At 53.6% G+C, this 22,289-nt stretch overlaps 4 protein-coding genes and 1 long non-coding RNA gene across 7 annotated transcripts in view; 3 read left to right on the top strand and 2 right to left on the bottom strand.

Annotated features, from left to right (window-relative positions):
- Positions 1-6,307, top strand: CALB2 (calbindin 2). The gene is made up of 11 exons (XM_023934665.2): positions 1-155; positions 3,241-3,317; positions 3,506-3,595; positions 3,685-3,765; positions 4,582-4,638; positions 4,743-4,820; positions 4,938-4,993; positions 5,190-5,229; positions 5,339-5,392; positions 5,614-5,685; positions 5,917-6,307. The coding sequence occupies exons 1-11, from the start codon at positions 65-67 to the stop codon at positions 6,031-6,033; spliced, it is 813 nt and encodes a 270-aa protein (XP_023790433.2). The 5' UTR covers positions 1-64; the 3' UTR covers positions 6,034-6,307.
- Positions 5,077-8,276, bottom strand: LOC147650867 (uncharacterized). Its single transcript, XM_086848199.1, has 3 exons — positions 8,270-8,276; positions 5,514-8,217; positions 5,077-5,197 (listed from the first exon to the last, which is right to left on the bottom strand). The coding sequence occupies exons 1-2, from the start codon at positions 8,274-8,276 to the stop codon at positions 7,118-7,120; spliced, it is 1,107 nt and encodes a 368-aa protein (XP_086704325.1). The 3' UTR covers positions 5,077-5,197; positions 5,514-7,117.
- Positions 8,201-21,709, top strand: GOT2 (glutamic-oxaloacetic transaminase 2). The gene is made up of 10 exons (XM_086847910.1): positions 8,201-8,426; positions 13,647-13,803; positions 14,959-15,087; positions 15,380-15,439; positions 15,559-15,720; positions 16,154-16,258; positions 17,134-17,284; positions 17,953-18,118; positions 19,089-19,239; positions 19,723-21,709. The coding sequence occupies exons 1-10, from the start codon at positions 8,275-8,277 to the stop codon at positions 19,843-19,845; spliced, it is 1,356 nt and encodes a 451-aa protein (XP_086704036.1). The 5' UTR covers positions 8,201-8,274; the 3' UTR covers positions 19,846-21,709.
- On the bottom strand, positions 10,173-14,738 carry LOC147650868 (uncharacterized). The gene is made up of 2 exons (XR_015275488.1): positions 10,522-14,738; positions 10,173-10,374 (listed from the first exon to the last, which is right to left on the bottom strand). It is a non-coding gene; the product is annotated as an uncharacterized LOC147650868 (long non-coding RNA).
- Positions 20,747-22,289, top strand: part of SLC38A7 (solute carrier family 38 member 7) — an 8,699-nt gene continuing 7,156 nt past the window's right edge. Inside the window, exon 1 of one of the 3 annotated variants that reach the window (XM_086847907.1) lies at positions 20,747-21,942. The gene's annotated coding sequence lies outside the window, so the exon portion shown is untranslated. The remainder of the gene's footprint in view (positions 21,943-22,289) is intronic. The other 2 variants (XM_023934661.2, XM_086847908.1) reach the window with 2 other exon arrangements.

Raw genomic sequence — 22,289 nt, forward strand, 5'->3', positions numbered from 1 at the left:
CGGCGGGATCGGGAGCGGCGGGATCGGGATCGGGATCGGGAGCGGGATCGGGATCGGGAGCGGGATGGCCGGCCCGCAGCAGGCCCCGCACCTCCACCTGGCCGAGCTCACCGCCTCCCAGTTCCTCGACATCTGGCGGCACTTCGACGCGGACGGTCAGTCCCGGGGTGCGCGGGACACTTCGCTCCTCAAAAAACCGGCGGGGAGGGCAGCGGGCTGAGCATCCCTGGGGACGCGGGGCTGAAGGGGGCGGGGGGGTGAAGAGTCCCTGGACATCCCGGAGGAGAAGATAGAGCCTCTGCCTCCGCAGCCCGGGGGTAACGGTGAGCCCCCGGGGTGATGGAGAGCTCCCGGGATGCAGAGACTCCAGGATGGAGAGTCTCCGGGGTGATGGAGAGTCTCCGGGGTGATGGAGAGTCTCCGGGGTGCAGCCCCGTCCATTGAAGCTCCGGGGTCGGGGAAGCGATCGGTCCCCATGGACCTCCCCGACGGGAGCCCCAGAACTGGAGCCCACTGGGAGCCCTCAGCCCATGGGACTCTGAGCCCGGGATATCCCGGGTCTCCTTGGCACGTCCTCCGGGTGCCTTGAGAGCTGGGATTCGCTCGGGGCTGATCCCACCTCTGCGTGATGCTCTGGGGGTCTTGCCCTTCCCTGGGTGCCCAGCGTCCACCCTCGGTCCCCTCTCCATGCCTCGGCAGTGCCCCACACTTGGTACCTGGAGGGAGGGGGGCAGCGTGGCCACCAGATTGGCCCCAGAGCGACCCCTTTACCGGGGGTGACAGAGAGGGTGTCCCGCGCCCGGAGCAGGCTGAGGAACGGTCCCTCCACGTCTGGAGTGCAGTCTCTGCCTGCCTGCTCCCCAGCCTCACAAAAACTCTCCCTGGGGATGCTGTGGCAAAAACCGTGTCCACTGTGGGGATGTCACCTTCTCACGGAGTCACATCTGGGCAGGACATCCCTGTTCCTACCACTGTCAGCCCCAAAAAAGGGGGGAAATGCAAAAACCAGCACTGTTTTGTAGGAAAACAATTTCTTCCAGCGCTCTCATGCCGTGAAGGAGGCTCAGCCCACTGGGAACAACAGCCCAGGGGAAAGATCCTGTCTTTCACTGAGTCTCCTGTTCCTGCAGGGAGGTTTGGGGACCAAAAACCTCCTGGGAACTGCATCAGGCAGCCTCCCCAGCTGTGCTGCTGGAACTGGAGCTCAGCTTGCTCCTGGCTGCTTTTTGGGGTCCCCCCCCCTGCAGCCTCACAGCATCAGGGACACAGACACAGGTCCCTGTCACTGCTGGAGCTGGCACTGGAGCAGCCACCAAGGGGTTGGGAAGGTGGCACTTCAGTGGGAGTGGGCAGCTCCTGATGTGGGTGTCCAGCTGCCTCCCTGCAGCGCGTCCCACTGCGCCCTTGGATGTGCTCTGTCATCTCCAAAAAACAGCAGCAGGCACGGATCCAGCTTGGCCCACAGCCCCCAGGCAGGGCAAGGCTGTCGAGCTGCGGCACGGCAGGTGCCCAGGAGAGGAGGGACTCAGGCATCGGGAAGGAAGGTGGCCTTGACAAGGACAATGCTTGGCTGCACCAGGCAGGAGCTCCAACAGCCCTGGCTGCTTCCCTGAGCCAATGGAGGGGCCTGGGGTTCATTCCCCTGTGCATGGGACTACTTCGCCCAAGCTCACCCCTGCATTTAAACCCCTTCAATGTGGCTTCCATGCCTTGAGCTGCTCCCCCTCAAGGCTTGTCATGCCCCAGAGATGTCCCCTTGGATGTCTTTGATGTCCTCACTTTACCAGCTACAGCTGCCCCGAGGCTCTGAGGTGGAGCTGCATGGACTGGCTGTGGCTCTCCGGAGGGGATTTTCCATGACACTTCACATCCCTCTGCTCTATGGACATGGATCAGACCTGTCCAAGCTGCTGCTTGGAGGAAGCCAAGCTACTGGCCACGGCTTTTCTTGATCTTATTCTTTTTTCCTAGTTCAAAACTCATGTTGATTTTTCTTGTTTCCCCAACTGAATTCAAAGCTGCTTGGGGTTCTCCTGTACCCACAAAAGCAAAGCCCCTGGGAAGAGCAGTGGGAAGCCAAGTACCTCAGTGGCTCACACCAGCACCCCAATATCACCCAAGGCCCTCATCCCCTCCTGGGAAGGATGCTGTTTATCCACTGGGATGTGGTCACCAAAGAGGAAGGTACCCTGGGACTTCCCCAGTGCTTTGAGCTGGGATGTGGATGGGTTATTTCCAGCTGCTGTGCTGCAGTGGGGAGCAGATGCTGCCAGGGAGCCTGCAGGTGATAACGCCGAAGATGGCACAGAGCAGGGAGCTGTGCTCCAAGCCTCCAGAGGCTGAAATGCAGAGCAGTCCTGGGGGAAATGTTCAGAAGGAAAAGTCCTGGCTATCCCTCAGCCAGGCACTTCAGGGGAAAGGGCAACATCCTCTGTTGTGTCCAGGTGTTCTTAGAAGGGAGGATTTCTAGCAGGGAGGTGACACCTTGTCTGACAGCATCATGGAGCCAGTGTCTTCCCTGCTGTCCCCAGCTGTGATGTGACCCTGCTGCTTCCAGGCACAGCAGCCACCCCCCCAAAGCCACCAAGGGCCAGCACTGTGGGAGCCATGTGTGGCTGAGCTGTCCAGCCATCGAGCATCCCACAGGCAGGACAGGGCTGTGGATACCCTGGGTTCCAGTGGAACCACATCTCAGCACAGATACTGGCAGTGGGAGGTGTGAGGTACACAGGGCAGGGATCTTTTGGAGTTCCTGGCCACACTGGAGATTGGCAGTGGGGTCACCTCTTCCTGGGGCTGATCCTGCACCCAGGATGGGGGGATGCTGTGCCAGGTGCTTTTTCTCTGCTCCCTGTTTGCCCTTGTGGCCCCCACAGAGGGGTGAGAGGACACAGTCCTGACTGGGAGATGCCTGCATGGGATAGAGTGCCTTTATTTAAGGCATCTGATTGAAGCATCAGATACAGAAAATGCAGTAAAGACCAAGATGAACGAAGTCCCCTGTGCCCTACAAATGAGTGCAAGGGACAAGTCCAGGGCTGTGTCGCCTGGGCAAATTTGGGTACCAGTATGTGTAATGCTCAGCATCAACATTGGCTGGCGTTTCTTTGCTGTCACAGCTGCCTTGGAACCATGTCCTGGTGCAGAGGGAACAAGTGCTGTGTCCCCTGGGAGCATCTGTCCCTCTCCTCCTGTGCTCTGACACTGTGGAAGTCTTACTGCATTTTTTTCCTCCCCCAGGAAATGGCTACATTGAAGGCAAAGAACTGGAAAATTTCTTCCAGGAGCTGGAAAGTGCAAGAAAGGGGGCGGGTGTGGTAAGAGCATCTCCTGGTTTTGCTCCCTCCTTCCCCCGTTCCCTCATGCCCAAAGACTCACGCTCATGTCAGCCCCATCTCCTTTGGGCACTGATGAGTGGGACTCGGGCTCCTCTGAGAGAAAAGTGGGAGAACACCAGCACAGGGAGTGGTGAAAGTGCTCCCATCCCCTCTCTCCTTGCTGGCAGGACTCAAAGAAGGACAATTTGGGTGACAAGATGAAGGAGTTCATGCACAAATACGACAAAAATGCAGATGGTAAAATCGAGATGGCAGAGGTGAGCAGTGCTGGACCTGGGTTGTTTGTGTTCCAACCCCCTGCTCGTGTTTCCCCTCCACCATTCCACCATGCCTGTGTTCCCCACAGCTGGCCCAGATCCTGCCCACAGAAGAGAATTTTCTGCTGTGTTTCCGCCAGCATGTGGGCTCCAGTTCAGAGTTCATGGAGGTGAGTGGGACAGGCTGTGCTGGGAGATCCCCAGGGAATTCAATCCAGATCCACCTTGAGAAAACAACTGGGAGCTTGAACTTCCCAAACCTCCACTGGTCTCCCTAAAACTCTTGGCATTAACTCAGCACTGGAAGGCAGTGATGGTTTAGGGAAGAGCAGGAGTGTGGCGAGTTTTCCCAGTTCTCAGCACCCCTTGGATACTTCTCAGGGCAGCCAGGTGCCTCATCCCAGCCTCTAGGCAAGGTGAGCTGCAAGGATTTAGGGCTTTTTTGTAAACTTCCCCTCATGGTTGCTCCTAAGTGCCCAAGGAATGTGCTCTGGGCCACCCCACAACCTCACTGTGCCCTTGCATGGGGTGAACCCATGCAGATGGGAGAGAAATTGCAGATGGGGAATAAAACATAGCTGGTGGTGGAAGGGAATGTGCAGCATCCTGGAGAGGAAGGAGCTTGTACATGGAAACTGAATCCTGGGTGGAGGGGAAGGCTGAAAGAAGAGCACCCCATGACATGAAGTGGGGTAAGCAGGCACCATTGTCTAATTTGGGCATGCAATTAAATGTTATTAAATATTAAAGCCTGGTCTTGCACACTGACATGATGATAAAGGTGCTTGAACTCTTGGTGTGGGGCTGAACAAAAGCACCGAGCCCCAAGGGAGAGCAGGTGACACCAGTGGGAGTTGTAAGATGGCCCCATGTCCTTTAGGGTGACGGGGAACACTCTCAGCAGGGGTTTATGGGGACACACACACTTGTCAGGGGGGAGTGGGGGACACGAGCCCCTGCAAAGGCTCATGGCAGTGCCTCCACAGGCTTGGCGCAGGTACGACACGGATCGCAGCGGCTACATCGAAGCCAACGAGCTCAAGGTGGGCTGTGGGCATAGGGTGGGTTGGGCTGGGTCCCTGCCAGTGGGACATCCTTGCTGGGACAGCTGGGGATGGGGACAGCCAGCAAAACCCTCTCCTCCCAGGGCTTCTTGTCGGACCTGCTGAAGAAGGCGAACCGGCCGTACGACGAGCCCAAGCTGCAGGAGTACACACAGACCATTGTAAGTGGGACCTGGGGCACTGTGGGACCTGGGGCACTGGGGGTCTCAGCACTCAGATGGGTGGCATGCAGGGGAGAAGGAGGTGATGGGTGACAGGGTCTGTCTGTATCCCAACAGCTGCGGATGTTCGACATGAACGGTGATGGGAAGCTGGGCCTCTCTGAGATGTCCCGGTAAGGTCATGGGCTGTGAGAAGGAAGAGCTGGGGAGGGAAAGAGACCTGAAATGCATATATTTAGGAAGAGTCTGCTCCAGCTTCCAGGGAAAACCTCTTTAATTTACTTGTTTTTCTGAGCAAAACATCACTGTGATTTTTCTGTGTCTTTTTCTGGCGTCTTCCCACTCTTCCCTGCCCTTCTTGTTTTTCAGACTTTTGCCTGTGCAAGAAAACTTTCTTCTGAAGTTTCAGGTAACATAACACTACTCCTAGTGGTAATAATAAAACAAAAACAACCCATTCCCATTGCTTGCACCTCCAACCCCGCTCTCATACCCTGGTGTCCCTTGTCACTTCCCAGGGAATGAAGCTGTCCTCGGATGAATTTAATGCCATCTTTGCCTTCTACGACAAGGTAGGGAGCTGGCTCATGGGAAACCCAAAAAAACGTAACTTGGCAAAAAATAACCCCAAATCATGTGCTTTTGGTTGAGGAAATTCCCTGCTCTGGTTTGGGGTGGGAGAACTGAGTTTACCTCTGGCTGTGCTGGGTGAGGGTCTGGGGATGCCCATGTCCAAGGGGGAATTGCAGGGCTTGTGTCCTTCCTGCTGTTGATACCCTCCCACACTATCCAGGATGGAAATGGCTTCATTGATGAGAATGAGCTGGATGCGCTTTTGAAAGACCTGTATGAGAAGAATAAGAAAGTAAGTGGGGGCAGAGCTTGGGTGCCACCCCCAGAGCCCCCCAGTTCCTTCTCCCCTCTCCCAGCAGCATCTTTCCATGTCCATGCTCCACGGGGACCAGGAGATGCTGGTCCGGGTGCTGACCCTGCATCCTCATGGGAAGCTGCACTGGAGCTGGGGGGAGTGTAATCTTCTGGGCACTCCCCGGGAAGAAAGGGGATGCCCACCCCCACTGCCCCCCATGCCTTGCAGGAGATGAACATCCAGCAGCTCACCAACTACAGGAAGAGCATCATGAACCTCTCCGACGGGGGCAAACTCTACCGCAAGGAACTGGAGATGGTGCTCTGCAATGAGCCCCCCATGTAGGACCCCCATACACACAGCCCATGCTCCTCCTCCCCAAAAACAAGCACAAGGGGGAGCCCCCATCACTGCAGAGCTCCCCCAACAGCTCTTGGGTTTGCTGTAGGTTGCTAAAATCCCATTTGCGGGGGAAAACTGTTTTTTTTTTTCCATCTGCCTGGTTTATTTAATGACATGATTTCTTTTTCTTTGCGGGGGTGTTGTTTTCATTCCTTTGGTCTCTTGAGTTTTTATCATTTACCAAAGAACAGTTTACTAATAAATTCAAGTACTGCTAGACTGGAGCCCCTATTTCTCCATCCCATGGTGGGCTGTGGGGTGACAGGGAGGAGTGGGACATCCCCACACATTCACAAAGGATGTGGCTGCTGGGTGGGGAAGAGAGATGCATTTGGGGAAGCCCCTGTGGAATGAGGGACACTGGAAAATCCCTGGGGAGCAGAGTGTGGACAGGCTGGGTGGGGACACTACCTCCCAGCCACCCATCCCCCAGACCCTGCCAAAGCCTCTGGGACATCCCAAGGGTTGCTTCCACCACTCACAGTTTTGGAAACCAGTCCCAGGGTGGTGATGCTGGTGGAGTCCCAGTGCAACCCGTCCCAATCCTGTACTATCCAGTGCAGCCCAGTTGAGGCCTGTACAACCCAGTATGGTGCAGTGCAGTCCCATCCAGACATGTACAGCCCAGTACAACCCTGTACAGCCCATTATGACCCAGTAAAATCCCATGTACATGGCTCAGTACAGCCCAGTATGGTACAGTACAGCCCTATACGGCCCAGTACAGCCCCACACAGCCCATTATGGCTCAGTACACCCCTGTACATCCCTCTGTGGCTCAGTACATTTCAGTATGGCCCAGTACCACACTACACAGACCTTTGTGGTGTTGTACAGTCCTATATGGCTAAGCACAGTCCAGTACAGACCTTTACAGTTCCACATGGCCCTGTACACCCCAGAATGGCACAGGGCAACCAAGTACAGCCCCATACAGTCCTCCACAGTTCTGTATGGCTCCGTATGGACAAGTACAGCCCTGTATATCCCTGCAGAGTCCCATATGGTGTGTTACAATCCTGTATAGCTAATTGTGGCCCAAGACTGCCCTGTGTAGACTTGCATGGCTCCATGTGGTGCAGTGCAATCCTATACAGCTCAAGTACAGCACTGTACAGCCTGTGCAGTACCGTCCTGTATGTCCCAGTATGGCCAAGAACAGCCTGGTACAGGATGGTCCTGCACAGCCTAGTACAGCCCCACCATGTCCTAGCTGAATTCTCCATTCCCCAGTACAGCCTACTGCAGCCCAGCACAGCCCAATACAGCCCAGCACAGCCCAGCACAGCCCAATACAGCCCAGCACAGCCCAGCACAGCCCAATACAGCCCAGTACAGCCCAGCACAGCCCAATACAGCCCAGCACAGCCCAGCACAGCCCAGCACAGCCCAGCACAGCCCAATACAGCCCAGCACAGCCCAATACAGCCCAGCACAGCCCAGCACAGCCCAATACAGCCCAGCACAGCCCAGCACAGCCCAGCACAGCCCAGCACAGCCCAGCACAACCCAATACAGCCCAGCACAGCCCAGTACAGCCCAGCACAGCCCAGCACAGCCCAGCACAACCCAATACAGCCCAGCACAGCCCAATACAGTCCAGCACAGCCCAGCACAGCCCAATACAGCCCAGCACAGCCCAGCACAGCCCAATACAGCCCAGCACAGCCCAGCACAGCCCAATACAGCCCAGCACAGCCCAATACAGCCCAGCACAGCCCAATACAGTCCAGCACAGCCCAGCACAGCCCAATACAGCCCAGCACAGCCCAGCACAGCCCAATACAGTCCAGCACAGCCCAGCACAGCCCAGCACAGCCCAGCACAGCCCAATACAGTCCAGCACATCCCAGCACAGCCCAGCACAGCCCAATACAGTCCAGCACAGCCCAATACAGCCCAGCACAGCCCAGCACAGCCCAGCACAGCCCAGCACAGCCCAATACAGCCCAGCACAGCCCAATACAGCCCAGCACAGCCCAGCACAGCCCAGCACAGCCCAATACAGCCCAGCACAGCCCAGCACAGCCCAATACAGCCCAGCACAGCCCAGCACAGCCCAGCACAGCCCAATACAGCCCAGCACAGCCCAGCACCGCCCCGCACCGAGCGGGCAGCGCGGCTGCACTGACCCGTAGCGGCCGCCAGGGGGCAGCGCTGGCAGCGCCCGGCGCGAGGCGGCGCATGCGCGGGGCGGAGCGCTCAGCCGGCGCCCGTGGTGTGAAGTGCCCGCCCGCCGCCGTCGCCGCCACTGCCGCTGCCGCCATGGCTCTCCTGCACAGCCGCCGGCTCCTCGCCGCCCCGCGCCTCGCCGCCGCCGCCGCCTCCCGCGCCAGGTGAGGGCTGAGAGTTGGCTCAGCCCCTGGGGCCGCCCGCCGGTGTCGGCGGAGGGGTTTTCCCGCGGCTGAGCCCCGATCCGAGGTGGCGGTGGGGGGGAGGCTGCGGGGAGCGGGTGACGCCGTGCTGGGGAAGGGGGTTGCCGGGGGGACGGACCGCGCTCGGATTGGCTGGGGAGGGGGGTCCTCGCGTTCTGATTGGCTGCGGCCCAGCCCGGCGCCCCCCGCCTGCCCTTGAGGCGCCGCCGTGGAGGGCGCGTAGGCACCGGGGAGCCCCGAGAAACGCGGCCGGGGGGAGCCTGTGCCTTAACCACGGCTTGGGGACATCCTGTGCCACGAGTGATTGGGCCGGGCTGCTGTTAGTGGTGTACACCGTGCTACGGGGCGCGAATGATGTGGTCGATGAGAGGCTGGACGTGCCCCGGCCATGTGTGCTCGCAGGGCAGAAACCATCTGTGTCCTGGGCTGCATCACCGGCAGCGTAGGCATCGTAAAGGGAGGGGATTCTGCCCTCTGGTCTGCTCTGCTGACCCCTCCTGCAGCACTGCATCCACCTTTGGGACCCCAGCAGAGGAGGGACATCGACCTGTTCGAGCAAGTCCAGAGGAGGCCACAAAGATGATTAGAGGAACGGAGCACCGTTTTTGTTGGGAAAGGCTGAGTGAAAGAGCTGAGGTTATTCAGCCTAGAAGAGAGAAGACTTTGGGGTGACCTAATTGTGGCCTTTAGTATCTAAAGGGACTACAAAGGAGCTGCAGAGAGACTTTTGACAAGGGTATGGAGTGCTAGGGGAAATTGATTTAAATTGACAGAGGGCAGGGTTAGATTAGATATTAGGAACAAATTCTTCCCTGTGAGGGTGGGGAGGCCCTGGTTGTCCAGAGAAACTGTGCCTGTTGGATTCCTGGAAGTGTTCAAGGCCAGATTGGACAGGAGCATCCTGGTGTAGTGGAAGGTGTCCCTGTCTATGGCAGGGGTTTGGACAAGGTAATCTTTCAGGTTTCTTCCAACCCAAACCGTTCCAGGATTCTGTGTGCTGTGAAAGGGGCTGAGGTGGTGCTGTTTGGCTGCCTTGCATAGTGGGACCAAAGGGATCTCTGCGCTGTGCAGTGAGCCTGGGGGTTGCGCACAGTGCAGGTCTACAGTGACCTCAGGATCCATGAAATGGGACAGGAGTAGTGCTGGCTGTGCTGGAGCTGTGCCCTCAGGAGTACAAACCTTGGCAGGAGCAGGGTGGGAATCACTGTGAGGATCAATCCTGCACTGACAGGATTCTGCTGTCAGCAGAGGTTTGGATAGGAGGATGCAGGATTCTGCTGGAGCTGTGTGAAAAGCCCAGAACAGTTTCCACAGAGTACAGCTGACCTGAGAGCCATGGGCCTGGGAACATCACTGAAACCAAATGGCCAAGAAACAGAATGTGCAGAGGGGTATGGACGAGGTCTTGCTGCTCTCCAGAACCCTTTGACTCCTGGCCCTCACTAGTGGGGAAGTCTAAGAAACAGTTTCCAGCCTATGTCAGAGCAGGAAAGCAGTGGTTTTTTTTAAATCCCCATTCCAGAGTTGCTACTACTTCTAAGCCAGCCTTCTGGCTCTTCTCAGCAGAGACAGAAGAACAAGTCTAGAACTTGTGTTTTGTGCCTGTGGACTGTAGCAGGCCTATGAAAGGTTTGAAGACTTCTGGCATAAGCTTTGTTTTTCTCAAGCTTGTTATACAACAAACTATAAATTTCCAAATTGCACTAAGGTCACCTAAGAGAGATTATTAAGTTTTGTAAGTAAGGAGCCTCTGTGCACAGGCCCCTTTTTCCTGTTCAGGAATAGTGGCTTACTACTAACTAGTAGTAAGGGAAGCCAAGCACTGATTAGCAGTTCCTTTTTCCTTATCTTCAGCAATATAATGTGGTGCTCCAGCTGCTACTATTACTCAGTGCTGAAAATGCTCTTTCTGAAAGCAGAACAGAGATAAAGAGATTGTAAATGGTTAAAATGGCTCCATTGACACACAAATGCTAATTAGGGTGATAACTCAGTCTGCTGCTCTGATGTATCACGAGACAGCTATTTAAAATACTTTTCTTGGTGGAAAGCTTACCGGAAGCTCCTTGCTGGGGCAGAGAATTTGTAGGCTTGAAAGGCCCTGTAGTAGCCAGCAGCCTGTTGGTGTTGTTCTTGTGTAAATATTTGCTTAGATGTGGTTTACTGATAGCCTTTGGCCGATGCTCTGCTCAGTTTGCAGAACTGCTCAGTTTGCAGAACTGCTGTGGGGGCTTTGGCAAAACTTCTGAAATCCTGTATTTTATGTGGCTGTACCTCAGGGAACTTGGGCTGGCTTCTCCTCGATGGAAACCTTCACTGGGCTTGTAAAAGCTTGCTCTCCAGGCTTGGCTTGGGTCCTTAAGCGCTTCTTAGGTCTGTGCACTTGAGGCATAAGTTCCACATATATTTTTGAAAGGTGTTGCAAATTTATGCAATTCCTGGTGCATTTTCCCACCCTCTGTGTCCCACTGCACTTGCAGCTGCATTAAACCAGCTAAGACCAGTGTGGTTGAAGAGTACAGAGACTATTTGGATACCAGCTCTGATGAGCATCTAAACTCTGGCTGGGCCTTCTGTGTTGAAGTCGTGTAGTTGGAGAATGTGCTTCCTTCCTTTGGCTTACATTGAGTATCCCTCGGGTAGGTCAACCCCAGCTTAAGTTTACCTCCAGTTAGTTTTCTGCACTGAATGCCTCTGGCCTGGCAGAGATGTGCAGTTTATAGCTTTGACCTTTATTCAAGCCCAATGTTCTTTTAATTGCTCGTAATAAAATACAAGGCAGTGCAGGGACAGCAACAGTAATGTGGTAGCAGTGTGTTAGGGTTTGTGGCCTTGGACCCCTATTAGATCTCTTTCCTAAACCCCTTTTGGAAAGCTTTGCCTCTGTGATCTCTTTGGCATCCTGAAGCCTTTGGACAACTCCGCCTAGACTTTTTTCTCGTGTCTCCCTGCAAGTTCACCTCCCTGGAAACACCAGAGGAGTCTTGTTTCACCTGGAAACAGTCATGCTAAGGATGGGAAAATAAGTCCTAAACCTACCTTTCGGTGCCTTAAGCCAACACAAAAATCGGATCAGAACAAGAGTACTTAACTCTCTGGAGTGCTGCAGCTTAGGTAAATGCCTGCAGGATCAGCATTAATTGCAGTATGTTGGAGCTCAGTGGCCTGCCTAAGCCTTAGCAGGATCGGGACCTAAATACCCCAAACACTGTAAGCTGCTTGGGGAAAAGTCCAGCAGAAAGAAGGTGCTGTCACCATCTCCAGAGTAGCAGCTCTTTGAAATAGATGGCCAGGGTCCTGCAGTCCTTGACACCAGAATAATCCAAGACTAGGTAAACTGCAGAGAGCCACATTTTGCACGTTGTTCCGCTCTTTCCCTGCCTCTCTGTTGCCAGGAACGCATTAGGAGGGGTTTGTCAAAAGCCGCCTGAACCTGCAGCAGGAGTTTGCTCTGACAGTGCCCCTGACGTGTTCTGCTCAGGTTGGCTCCCCAGGTCACTCCCTCCACACTGGCTGCAGCCCGTGTCCCTCTCTGGAGGGTGTGTGTTGCTGGCATGACTGACTCATCCACCTTTCCAAGCTGATCCTATACTTAAGAGGTAATTAAGACTGGTTAGTGGTCTAAAAAACGTTAAGCACATCTTCCATTTGTAAACTACCTGAGGTGGCTCTACCCCTTCATAAAAGCCTGTCAAAAGGAGAAACAGGCTTTTTTTATAATTTGGAAATAGTGTAAAGATGGGAAGAGAGTTAGTCTGAAGAGGGCAAATAATGTTTGAGATTCCATGAGATGGAATCTACATACATGGGACAGCGCAAAATTTTTCTGTAGTGAGTAAACTTGACTGAAATGGACCTAAAACAGGGACAGAGTGGAGAGATTATTTTGTGAGTTCTGCTGATCTGTTAGAGTTTCCTTAACCTGCCTGGCCCCACTGCCCACATACCAGTATCTGCCTAGAGAGTCTGTACTACACACTCTGCAGGAGGTCTGTCTGGCTCTGGGCTGGCTCCAGGCTGCCTGCATTGCCTGGAGCAGGGACCAGCCCCAGGACAGCATTCCCAAGTTGGGAGAGGATCTTATTATCAGATGAGGTAGGCTTCCCTGGGCTGCAAAGCTTAGTAAAGCTGATATGTCTCTCTGTCTGTGTGTTTCTTCTTCAGCAATCAATCTGTCCTCCAGGAGATAAATCAAATCTACTTTGTATTGCACTCTTTGTTCCCCACTGAGCTGGGGGACCTGGGTAGGCACCTGTGTGGTGAGTCGGGACTCTCAGAGCTGCATGCAGTGCCTTCAGGAGGGGGCTGTGACAGCCACAGACCTCTGCCAGCCAGGTTAAAAAACACCACACTGCTGCTCCTGCACTGCCTGCAAAGCCTGGACGTGGGACAGGGCAGAGACTGTGGCCAAAGGAAATAACAGGTTTCTTTTTATAGCATGGTCTGCTCTGCCCTTGACATTAAGAGAGCCTCTCCATCTCAGGATGTGCTGCCAGCAGGACAGGAGAATGTGGCTTCTCATGTTTGGGGAACACAAAGCTCCTCCTGATGCAGGGAGGTTTTGTGCTTGACATCAGGGGAAGGGTCTTCACATCAGAGCTTGTTACTTATTACATAAGGAAGAAACTATCTTCTGTCATTTCCTGGAAAACAGCATTTGTCTACAACACCAGGGAAGGCAGAGTTTGTAGAACAAGGAGTGGAAATATCTTTGATCTGTCAACCAATGTTGGGAGAAAAACAAATTCGTTTTCATGTACTAGAACTTTTCCAGGAATTTGGAAGAGACTCCATGTTCATGCTTTGTGCAATTGCCCAGGTCTGACCAAAGCGCCCTGTGCAATGCCACATGCAGTCTCCGGGCACTTGTCTAGAGCATGAGTTCAAGGCTTCAGTTTCCTGGGCTCTTTGTGGTGTTAGCACATAAGGCAAACAGGAGCATTTCAACATCCTAATGACTGAGAGGGAATCAGTTATCTTCAGCCACAATGAACCGAGGCTCTTCACCATTTTGCAGTGTATGATGTGACTTAAATGGTTTGTTTTTTTGGATAATTCTCTGAACACTATTTTTAAGTTTTTCAGTGGTTTTAAAGACAAGATTTCCCTGAGGGTTTCTGTTGGTGCACATCTCTGCCTAGTTCTCAAGCCTCATGCTTAGCTTCTTGTTTCTCCCTTTAGCTCATGGTGGTCTCATGTGGAGATGGGTCCCCCCGATCCCATCATGGGGGTGACAGAAGCTTTCAAGCGTGACACCAATTCCAAGAAGATGAACCTGGGTGTGGGGGCATATCGGGATGACAACGGGAAGCCGTATGTCCTGAGCTGTGTTCGCAAGGTGAGCTGGGTGCTGGCTGCTGGGCAGGGCCAGATCCAGGTGCCCAGGTACCCTGAGGGATTCAGGGAGGGGGAATCACTTAGCAAGTTTTGTCTGTTGGTCCTTAAAATAAGCTTTGTCTCTCACAGACCAGGACAGTATTCCTGGATGTCTCCCTTAGCAGGACTAATGCTTTTGAGACGTGACAGAGCCATTAAGTAGTACAGGACAAAACGGGAAATACATGTCCTGTTCCCATTCAAGTAACTAACTTGTTGCTGACTTTCACAAGCCCTCCAATGCACCTGTTCTTTGAACTTCAAGGTGTTTCTTGAATAGGCTGATGTTCTTTAGGCCACCCCACAAGGAAGGAAGGAGCTGACATTGGCCCCTTAATGGATTAGTCTTAGAAATTCTGCTGAGCTGATGTTACCAGTTTCTCCATAAGCCAGTCTAAAACTCCAGCCCAGGGAGCTGGGTGTGGACGTTGCCCTTAAGGGGATTATGGGGCCTTTTAGGGCTAGTCGGGGTAGAAATAGGTTGTTAAATAGCTGTCAGCTGATACAGCATTGATTGGCTACACTAACAGGGAGGGTGCAGGGAGAGTGCCTTTTCCATGTGTCTTACCAGTGTGGGGTTTAAAGCCATCCCTTGCCCTCCCTCTCTCTGTGCAGCTGGGTCACAACAAGGGAGTCTGGATGGTGTCACAGGGACAATGTCCTGGTGGTTTGTGAATGCTGCCAGGGTTTGTGCCACTCCCAGCATGACAAGGCCCTGCAAAAGGTTTGCAACCCTACCTGTTTGGGGATGTCTCCTAAGTAGAGATAGTATCTGCCTTTCAGAGACACTCAAGTCTTGCTTTCCTGCAGGAAAGTGTGTGTCCTTGTGCAGCAGCATTGACTTGTAATGGGCTGGAAGTGGTGCTCTCTTCTGGTGCCTGGTTTCCTTGGCTCCACTGTACCAATGCTGTCACCCACTGAGGGCTCTGGTGGTTGTGGGGTTTTATCTGAAATGTTTACTGCTGCCCCTTGCTTGGAATGAGCCCTGCAGAGAAACTCCTGTAAACCAACCTTTGTCCCCTTTGAGCAAGCAAATGTGCAGAGAAGTGACCTTCAGCTGTCCATCGTTTTCTCCATGGTGATGCCTTCCTCACTGAGCTTGTGTCCTCCCTTCCAGGCAGAGGCCATGATAGCATCCAAGAAGATGGATAAGGAGTACTTGCCCATCGGGGGACTAGCGGATTTCACCCGGGCTGCCGCAGAACTGTCTCTGGGGGAAAACAGTGAAGCTTTCAAGAGTGGCCGGGTAAGGAGAGGCCGGGACACAGGGTTGGTATGTGGGTGCTCAGCAAATGTGGAAGAACTGGTGGGGTATTGGTGTTTCTGTGCTGTGGGGTGGCTGGGCCCAAGAATCACTGCTTCCTCTGAATGCTGGGGTGAAACAGCCCTGTCCAAGGAGATTTAACCTTGCTAGGGGGCCCAACTTCTTGCCCTGGAGCTGGAGCTGCTGATTCCTGTAGTCCCTTCAGCCCCATGTCCCTGTTTTGGTGTGCTGAACACAACATGGCTACTCAGATTTTTTTTTTCTATCCTTGCAGTATGTTACTGTGCAGGGTATTTCTGGGACTGGATCTCTGCGAATTGGAGCCAACTTTTTGGTGAGTACCTGTCCAGTAGTGGAAGGAAAGGACATATTTTGACCAGAGCTGGATTTTTAGGGCTTTCTAACTACTTGAATGTATTCAACCTATTTGAACACTGTCTTTCTGTTGACTAGCAACGATTCTTCAAAGGCAGTCGTGATGTGTATCTACCCAAACCATCCTGGGCCAATCACACTTCTATTTTCCGTGATGCTGGCATGCAACCTCAGGCTTATCGTTACTATGATCCCAAGACATGCAGCCTTGATTTCTCTGGAGCCATGGATGACATTTCTGTGAGTTGCCTTCCATGCCTGGAAGAAGAGAGGTCATGTGGGGAAATGGGTGGTGATCTTGCTCTACCTTGTATGTGATGATGCAGCATGAAGCTGTGTCAGGGGAGGTTTAGGCTGGGTTTTAGGAAAAGGTTTTTCATCCGGAGTATGATTGGGCACTGAAATAGGGTCCCAAGGGAAGTGGTCATGGCACCAAGTCTGCCAGGGTTCAAGGAGTGTTTGAACAATTCAGGCACATATTATGGTTCTCAGGGTTGTCCTGTGCAGGGCCAAGGAGTTGGACTCCTTATGGGTCCATTCCAGCTTGGAATAGTCTACCATTCTATGATGCCTGAAAGGCATTAAATCAAGGCTAGAAGCCTCACAGAGCTCATCTAAGCTGTCTGATCTGCTGAGGAGAATCACTGATGATTCATTCTCTGTAACATCTTAGAAAATTCCAGAGAAGAGCATCATCCTCTTACATGCTTGCGCTCACAACCCCACTGGGGTGGATCCCCGGCAGGAGCAATGGAAGGAGTTGGCAGCTACAGTGAAGGTAAGCAATGTCCCAGGGGAGCTGTGCCATTCTTTTCTGGCCTTTCATGGGTGGCACCTGGTCATCACTTGGCTAAAGGTTATTCCCTTCCCTGAAGCCAGGATGGGTGTCATGTTCCTGACAGGAGCCAGCTAAATGCACCCAGAAAGCTTCTAGCTGACCATTGGGCTTGCTGCTGGCACCTTCCCAGGAAGCTGGAGCAGGGAGACCCAAAAGGAGAGCAGCAGGGTTGAACATATGAGCTGTGATTGCTGGAGCGGAGCACCCAGTGCTGGCGTATTAAAAATGCTGGAAGATCTCTCACGTGCCTGGTGTCTCTGCAAGCTTCAGCCAGAAATAGACAGGGACAGGTTCTACCTTCTCCTCCTTCCTGCTGCTCCTTGACAGGAGTCAAGCCTGTAGCCAGTGAAATTTGCCTTGGAGATACCTGGCCTTAGTAGGGTCCTGAGAATTGGTAGATATCAAAGTGATGTCTGTGGCCTACACAAGGGTAGATCTCCAGACTAAGGGGTAGTGCACCTGGGGTATCTGCCTAGCTGACTAGAGAGTTCCCAGGTGATTTTCCTGTAAACTGATAATACAGAAGACACTGAAGTAGACTATTTTATTACTTTTGAATCTACTGCTTCCTGGGCCAGATTTGCACATCCCACAAATGCATTGGAAGGTCTTTAGCTGCTGTACTGATGTGTGGTGGGTAGCTGCAGGTTTTCTGCTGCTTTCCTTGTGGTGAGTGAAGGGGAATGGCTCTCTTTCTGGAGAAGAATGGCTGCAGGTGGACAGACAGCTGTCTGCATGGCTTTTCTCAGCCTGCTGCCCTGCTCCTTGGAGGGATGCTCAGCTTCTGTGACACTCTCTTTCATCTTTGCTGGCAGAAACGAAACCTCCTCGTGTACTTTGACATGGCCTACCAGGGCTTTGCCAGTGGGGACATCAACCGGGATGCCTGGGCTGTGCGGTATTTCATCGAGCAGGGCATCAACATCATCCTGTCACAGTCCTTCGCTAAGAACATGGGGCTGTACGGTGAGTAGGGCACATGTCGAGGAAATAGTCTCATCCAGGCTGCTGGTGGGACCCCAATACCCCCAGGGATTAGCAGCCAGTGTCTTCCTGCTGCCTGTGTTCATTCTGCAGTACTGAGCAGGGAGAACCCATCAGGAGCTGGTGGAGACCCTTCTAGAGAATCCACTCCAGGGATCCACTAAAGCTGTGTGGTGTTGGCTGCCACAGTCTAAGAAGGATATAAAGCTTTCAGAGATTGTGCAAAGGAGACTACAAATATGGTGAATGGTTTAAAGGAGAAGCCATACAAGGAACAGCTGAGGACACTTGGCTTGCTCAACCTGGATAAGAGAAGACTGAGGGCAGAGCTCATTGTGGGCATCAGCTTCCTCCAAAGGGGCAGCATCTGCTCTCTGTGACTAGTGACTGGACCCAAGGGAATGACATAGAACTGTGGCAGGGAGGATTTAGGCTGGATACTAGGAAAAGGTTCGTAAGCTGAAGGTTGTTTGGGTATTGGAACAGGCTCCCCAGGGAAGTGGTCATAGCACTAATTCTGACAGAGCTTAAGGAGTGTTTTGAGATGCTGTCAGATGCAGGAATCATGGGATTCTTGGGGTTGTTCTGTGTAGGGCCAAAAACTGGACTTCATGGTCCTTCCAACTCACAGTATTCTGTGATTCTCTTAGGAGAGCGTGCGGGTGCCTTCACAGTGATCTGCAGTGATGCAGATGAAGCCAAGAGGGTTGAATCCCAGCTGAAGATCCTCATCCGCCCCATGTATTCCAACCCACCCGCAAATGGAGCACGCATTGCCTCTCTGATCCTGAACACCCCTGAGCTGCGGAAGGAGTGGTAAGAAAAAATCTGTAATGTTCATGACAGTGAGGTCTCTGTGCAGCCCTGTGCTGTGCTTACTATGTGCTGCTGTCACAGGTGGCTCTTAGCTTCAGGAACAGTCAGAACCATGTCTGGAGAAATCCCTGTTTATGTCCTGGCATCAGCTGGTGTCAGTTTAACCTGACACAAACAGGTTTTCCTTGTGTTACCAAGGAAGAAAATACAGTAAAGGAGGGGATAAAGCTCCCAAAGGATTGAGGGCTGCAGGAGTTGTCTATTCAAGAAGCATGAAAGTCTGAGGTGGTGTAGCCATGTAGTGTGTTTCATGTGGGGAAAGTGGAAGCGTAAGCCCCCTGGGAATAAGACCCAGGAATGTAACCCTCATGCCCTAAGCCTGATTCCTGGCGTCAGCCTGTGCTGTTTTCCCAGCCCCTTGGTGCCGGGTCCCTCCCAGCAGCTGGCCTGGCAGAACAAAGGCTGTCAGTGTGCTGTGGCCTCATTGGGGGCTGTGTTCTTTTGTAGCCTGACACTTGTGCCTGATCCAGGGCCCAGCAGAGACATTTCCTAGCTGTGCTGCTTTGGAGCAGGGCCTGTTTGCCATTGCTACCCTTGCACTCTTATCTGTAGATACTATTTATCTATTATCTAATGCTTATTTATTACTGTTTATCTGTTGATAATATTCTACAGATACTATTCTATTCTGGGTTTGAGTAGTATTGCCATGAGACATCCTACTGACCCATGACTTTCAGATGTGAGGAATGTCTGTACTGTGGTAGTTGTGTTCAACAGAAATTGAATAGATAAAGAGGTCACCTTTGAGTATCAGGAGAAAGAAGCAACTCCCCCAGCTGGAGCTGCATCTTCATCCCCCTATGGGGCTCCTCCAGGTGGAGAGGTTGATTTTCAATAGCTGGGGTAGGTAGAGCAGCATTGATGTGTTCCAGCCCTGCTCTGAATGGTTTCTGGATTGGCTTCTCAGGCTCACAGAGGTGAAGAGCATGGCTGACCGGATCATCAGCATGCGGACTCAGCTGGTGTCCAACCTCAAGAAAGAGGGATCCTCCCGCAACTGGCAGCACATCACTGACCAGATCGGCATGTTCTGCTTCACAGGGCTGAAGCCTGAGCAGGTAAACACAGTTCCAGTGGTCTCAAAGTGACATTTGCAGTCCCTGTCAGTAAGTTTTTGACTGCAGATGCCAAAATGAGCCCTTGTAAGCACTTCATCCTCAGGAGGAACATCCTCCAAGCCCTAAGCACTGGCACATCATGGGGACCCTGGTCTTGCTCTGTTCCCTACTGTACTTGGGGAGGTTGAAAGTAAATGTAGTTGTCATGTCTATCAAAGTAAGTAGTCACTTGGTGCTGCTCTGAAGTAACCTTAAAGGTCAGCTCAAATGAGGTGACTTTTCCAGCTGAACATCTGCAGTGTTGCTGCTTGGCCTGAGAGCTGAGCAGCATCTCTCTTGGTGCACAGGGTACTCTACAGGTAGTGGGAATGCCCCGTCTGCTGGCAGCCAGTTTGCCTTGAGTTTCAGCAAGCTGGGTAAATTTGCACTTTGATGACAAAGCAGAGGTTGGCCTGCAGTTTGAACTTTGCTCTTTCACCCCAGGTGGAGCGACTGACCAAGGAGTTCTCAGTGTACATGACGAAGGATGGACGCATCTCTGTCGCAGGAGTTACGTCAGGCAATGTGGGTTACCTGGCTCATGCCATCCATCAAGTCACAAAGTAAAGACAAAGGGGTGCTCTGGAGCTGGTGGCTTTCCCTTCCCCACCAGTTGAAGATGGGGAGGGAAAAGAAACAAGCAGAATACTTCCAACCACAGCACTTGAAGCCGCTGCTGAATGTATCTTGTAGATGAGTTGTTGTAGACGCCTAGTCAAATCCACCCTGTGCTGTGGAGCAGGGACATCATTGCTGGCTCCTGCTCATCACAGCCTTCTTCCCTGCTGTCCATCGTGTCTCCATCAGCCCCTGCACCTATCTATGCTGGAGGAAGCAAATGCTTAGCAATGCCATCCTACCAGTGTAGGCACCAAAGGCTTCTCTGCACACATTTCTCCATGAGAAGGCTTTGGGAGGCTGTTGGCTGCTGGCTCAAGCAGCAGCAGACAGGGAGCTGGGTGGGCTGAGTTGGAAGGCTGCTCTGGTATGCTCCTCTAAACTCCTCAGCCAGTCCCTGCTACCAGCAGGCTCCATCCTCCTCCATCATCCCAGCCTGGAGCTGGCCAGCACCAAAGCTGTCCTCTGACAGCCAGCTCTGAGGACTTCTCACTACCAAACTCTGCTCCGTCGTTGGCTTTGCTTTTTCCATCTGGGACTCTCCTTTCAGGTGTAATTCACAGTGGCATCAGTGCGTGGGGCAGACCAGTGTCCCTCTTTTAAACCTGTCTCACTTTCATACCTGGAGGTGAAACAATTTCTCAACCCCCTCCCCTCACCAATAAGAATCTCCTCTGAAAACTGCTCTCTGGTGGTCTCTGCCTCACCCCATTCCTGTCCTAAGCCCAGCAGTCCAGCCCTATACCTCCAGCAGCCCTCTCTGCAGTCTTTGTGCATGTCCCAAAGCTGTAAGCCAAGAGGCTGGCCCTGCACTAGTCCCTTGCAGGACATCCCTCTTCTGTTCAACCACATTTCAGGTGACACCAGAAAACAGCTCTTAAGAGAAATCTGAGAGTTCAAAAACCATTCTGTCCTTCTAAACTGAGTGTCCCTGAGGTCCTGCGACTTACTGGACTCTGATTTTTAATCCAAATAAACTGGTGCATGGCTTTGTCAAGCTGGGAACTTAATCCTGACATTGTGCAGCTGGATCCTGTCCCTCCCATGCACCAAATATTCCCTCTCAGGACCATGCTAGTACAAAAGATCTTACATGACCTGTGAAACCCTCATCTCCTGAGAATCCCATGTACGGAGAGGCAGTTCCCACCAATGGGCCCCAGGAGCACAGTGTCTGAACTGAGATTGTCCAGGTGCAAGCTGCTGTCACAGAGCTCAAATTGAAGTCTATGGCGTTGAACATAGCTGTTGCTGGGGAGAGGACAAATTCCCAAAAGCAGTCTGCCTTGGGCCATGGGGCAGTCTTTGGCCCACGATGGAGAGGAGCCTCCCTAGGCAGTGCTGGAGGCATTACCTCTTTGAGTCTGTGCTGTTGCCATTCCCTGGCATCTCTTCCTTCTGCAGCCATACCAGGATATTTAGCAGGGCAGTCCTCATTCCCCATTCCTGCCCACGGGAGCCGTGTGCCTGTTGGAGCTGGGACAGGTCCAGTCTGGTGCACCTGTCCCGGTCTAGTGCACGTTGTTGCTACACTTGCTGGAAGGCTGGATCCTCCCGCCGCTCCCTGACGGGTTTCCGCTCCCACGCCGCTTGTTTACTGGCCCGATGCCCACAGCCGCTGCTTGCTGTCCTTTGTGCAATAAACCGCTTTCCATGCCGCACACGCCGTAGGTGCTGCTCCACGGCGCTGTGGGTTCCTGTGCTGTGGTCCCCGATTCTGCGTGGCTCTGGAGCTGCCGCCTCCTCCCCTCTTCACCCTGGTGGGGCCATTCTCCTGCCCGTTCTCTGTATAATAAAAGCACCCTGGAGCACAGCCCCGTCTCGCCCTCTCCTTGCCGCGGGTCCCCGCGGGCTCAGACTCTGGGAAGGGCTACCCGAAGGGGGATGTTTCCCCTTCGCTGATGTTCCCCCGCCTCCGGGGCTGGACTACAACCCCCGGCGTGCAGCGGGCAGGGCGGAGCCGCCGCCGCGCCGCCGCTGCCGCCGAGCTCAGCCGGGGCTGGGGCCGGGGCCGAAGGGAGCGGAGCAGAGCGCGTTCCCCGCCTGGTGAGTGGGGCCGGGTTACGGACGGACCGGGGGGACACGCGGGAAGCCCAGCGACCGGCTAGGGCAGGAGTCTGTGCATCCCCTGCGAACGCGGGCTGACCGTCACCGGCTCCGGGCCTTGCTCCTCCGGGCGGGGGGCGCCGCCGGGGCCAGAGCGGGGCCGCGTGTCTGTCTAGTCACCCCCGGTGAAGCGCCTGCTCTCGGGGTTTCTGGTTGCCAGAGTATGTCGGCGTTGCCTGGAGGGAAAGGACACCCTTCAGCATCCTCCCCCAGGCTACGGGAGAAGCATCGACCCCCTGCAGCATCCTCGGCCGGGTGGGAACTTCAGCCCACGCGGACCCACCGGC

The sequence above is a fragment of the Cyanistes caeruleus genome, chromosome 12 (genome assembly GCF_971803275.1).
Source record: "Cyanistes caeruleus chromosome 12, bCyaCae1.hap1.1, whole genome shotgun sequence".
Lineage (NCBI taxonomy): Eukaryota > Metazoa > Chordata > Aves > Passeriformes > Paridae > Cyanistes > Cyanistes caeruleus.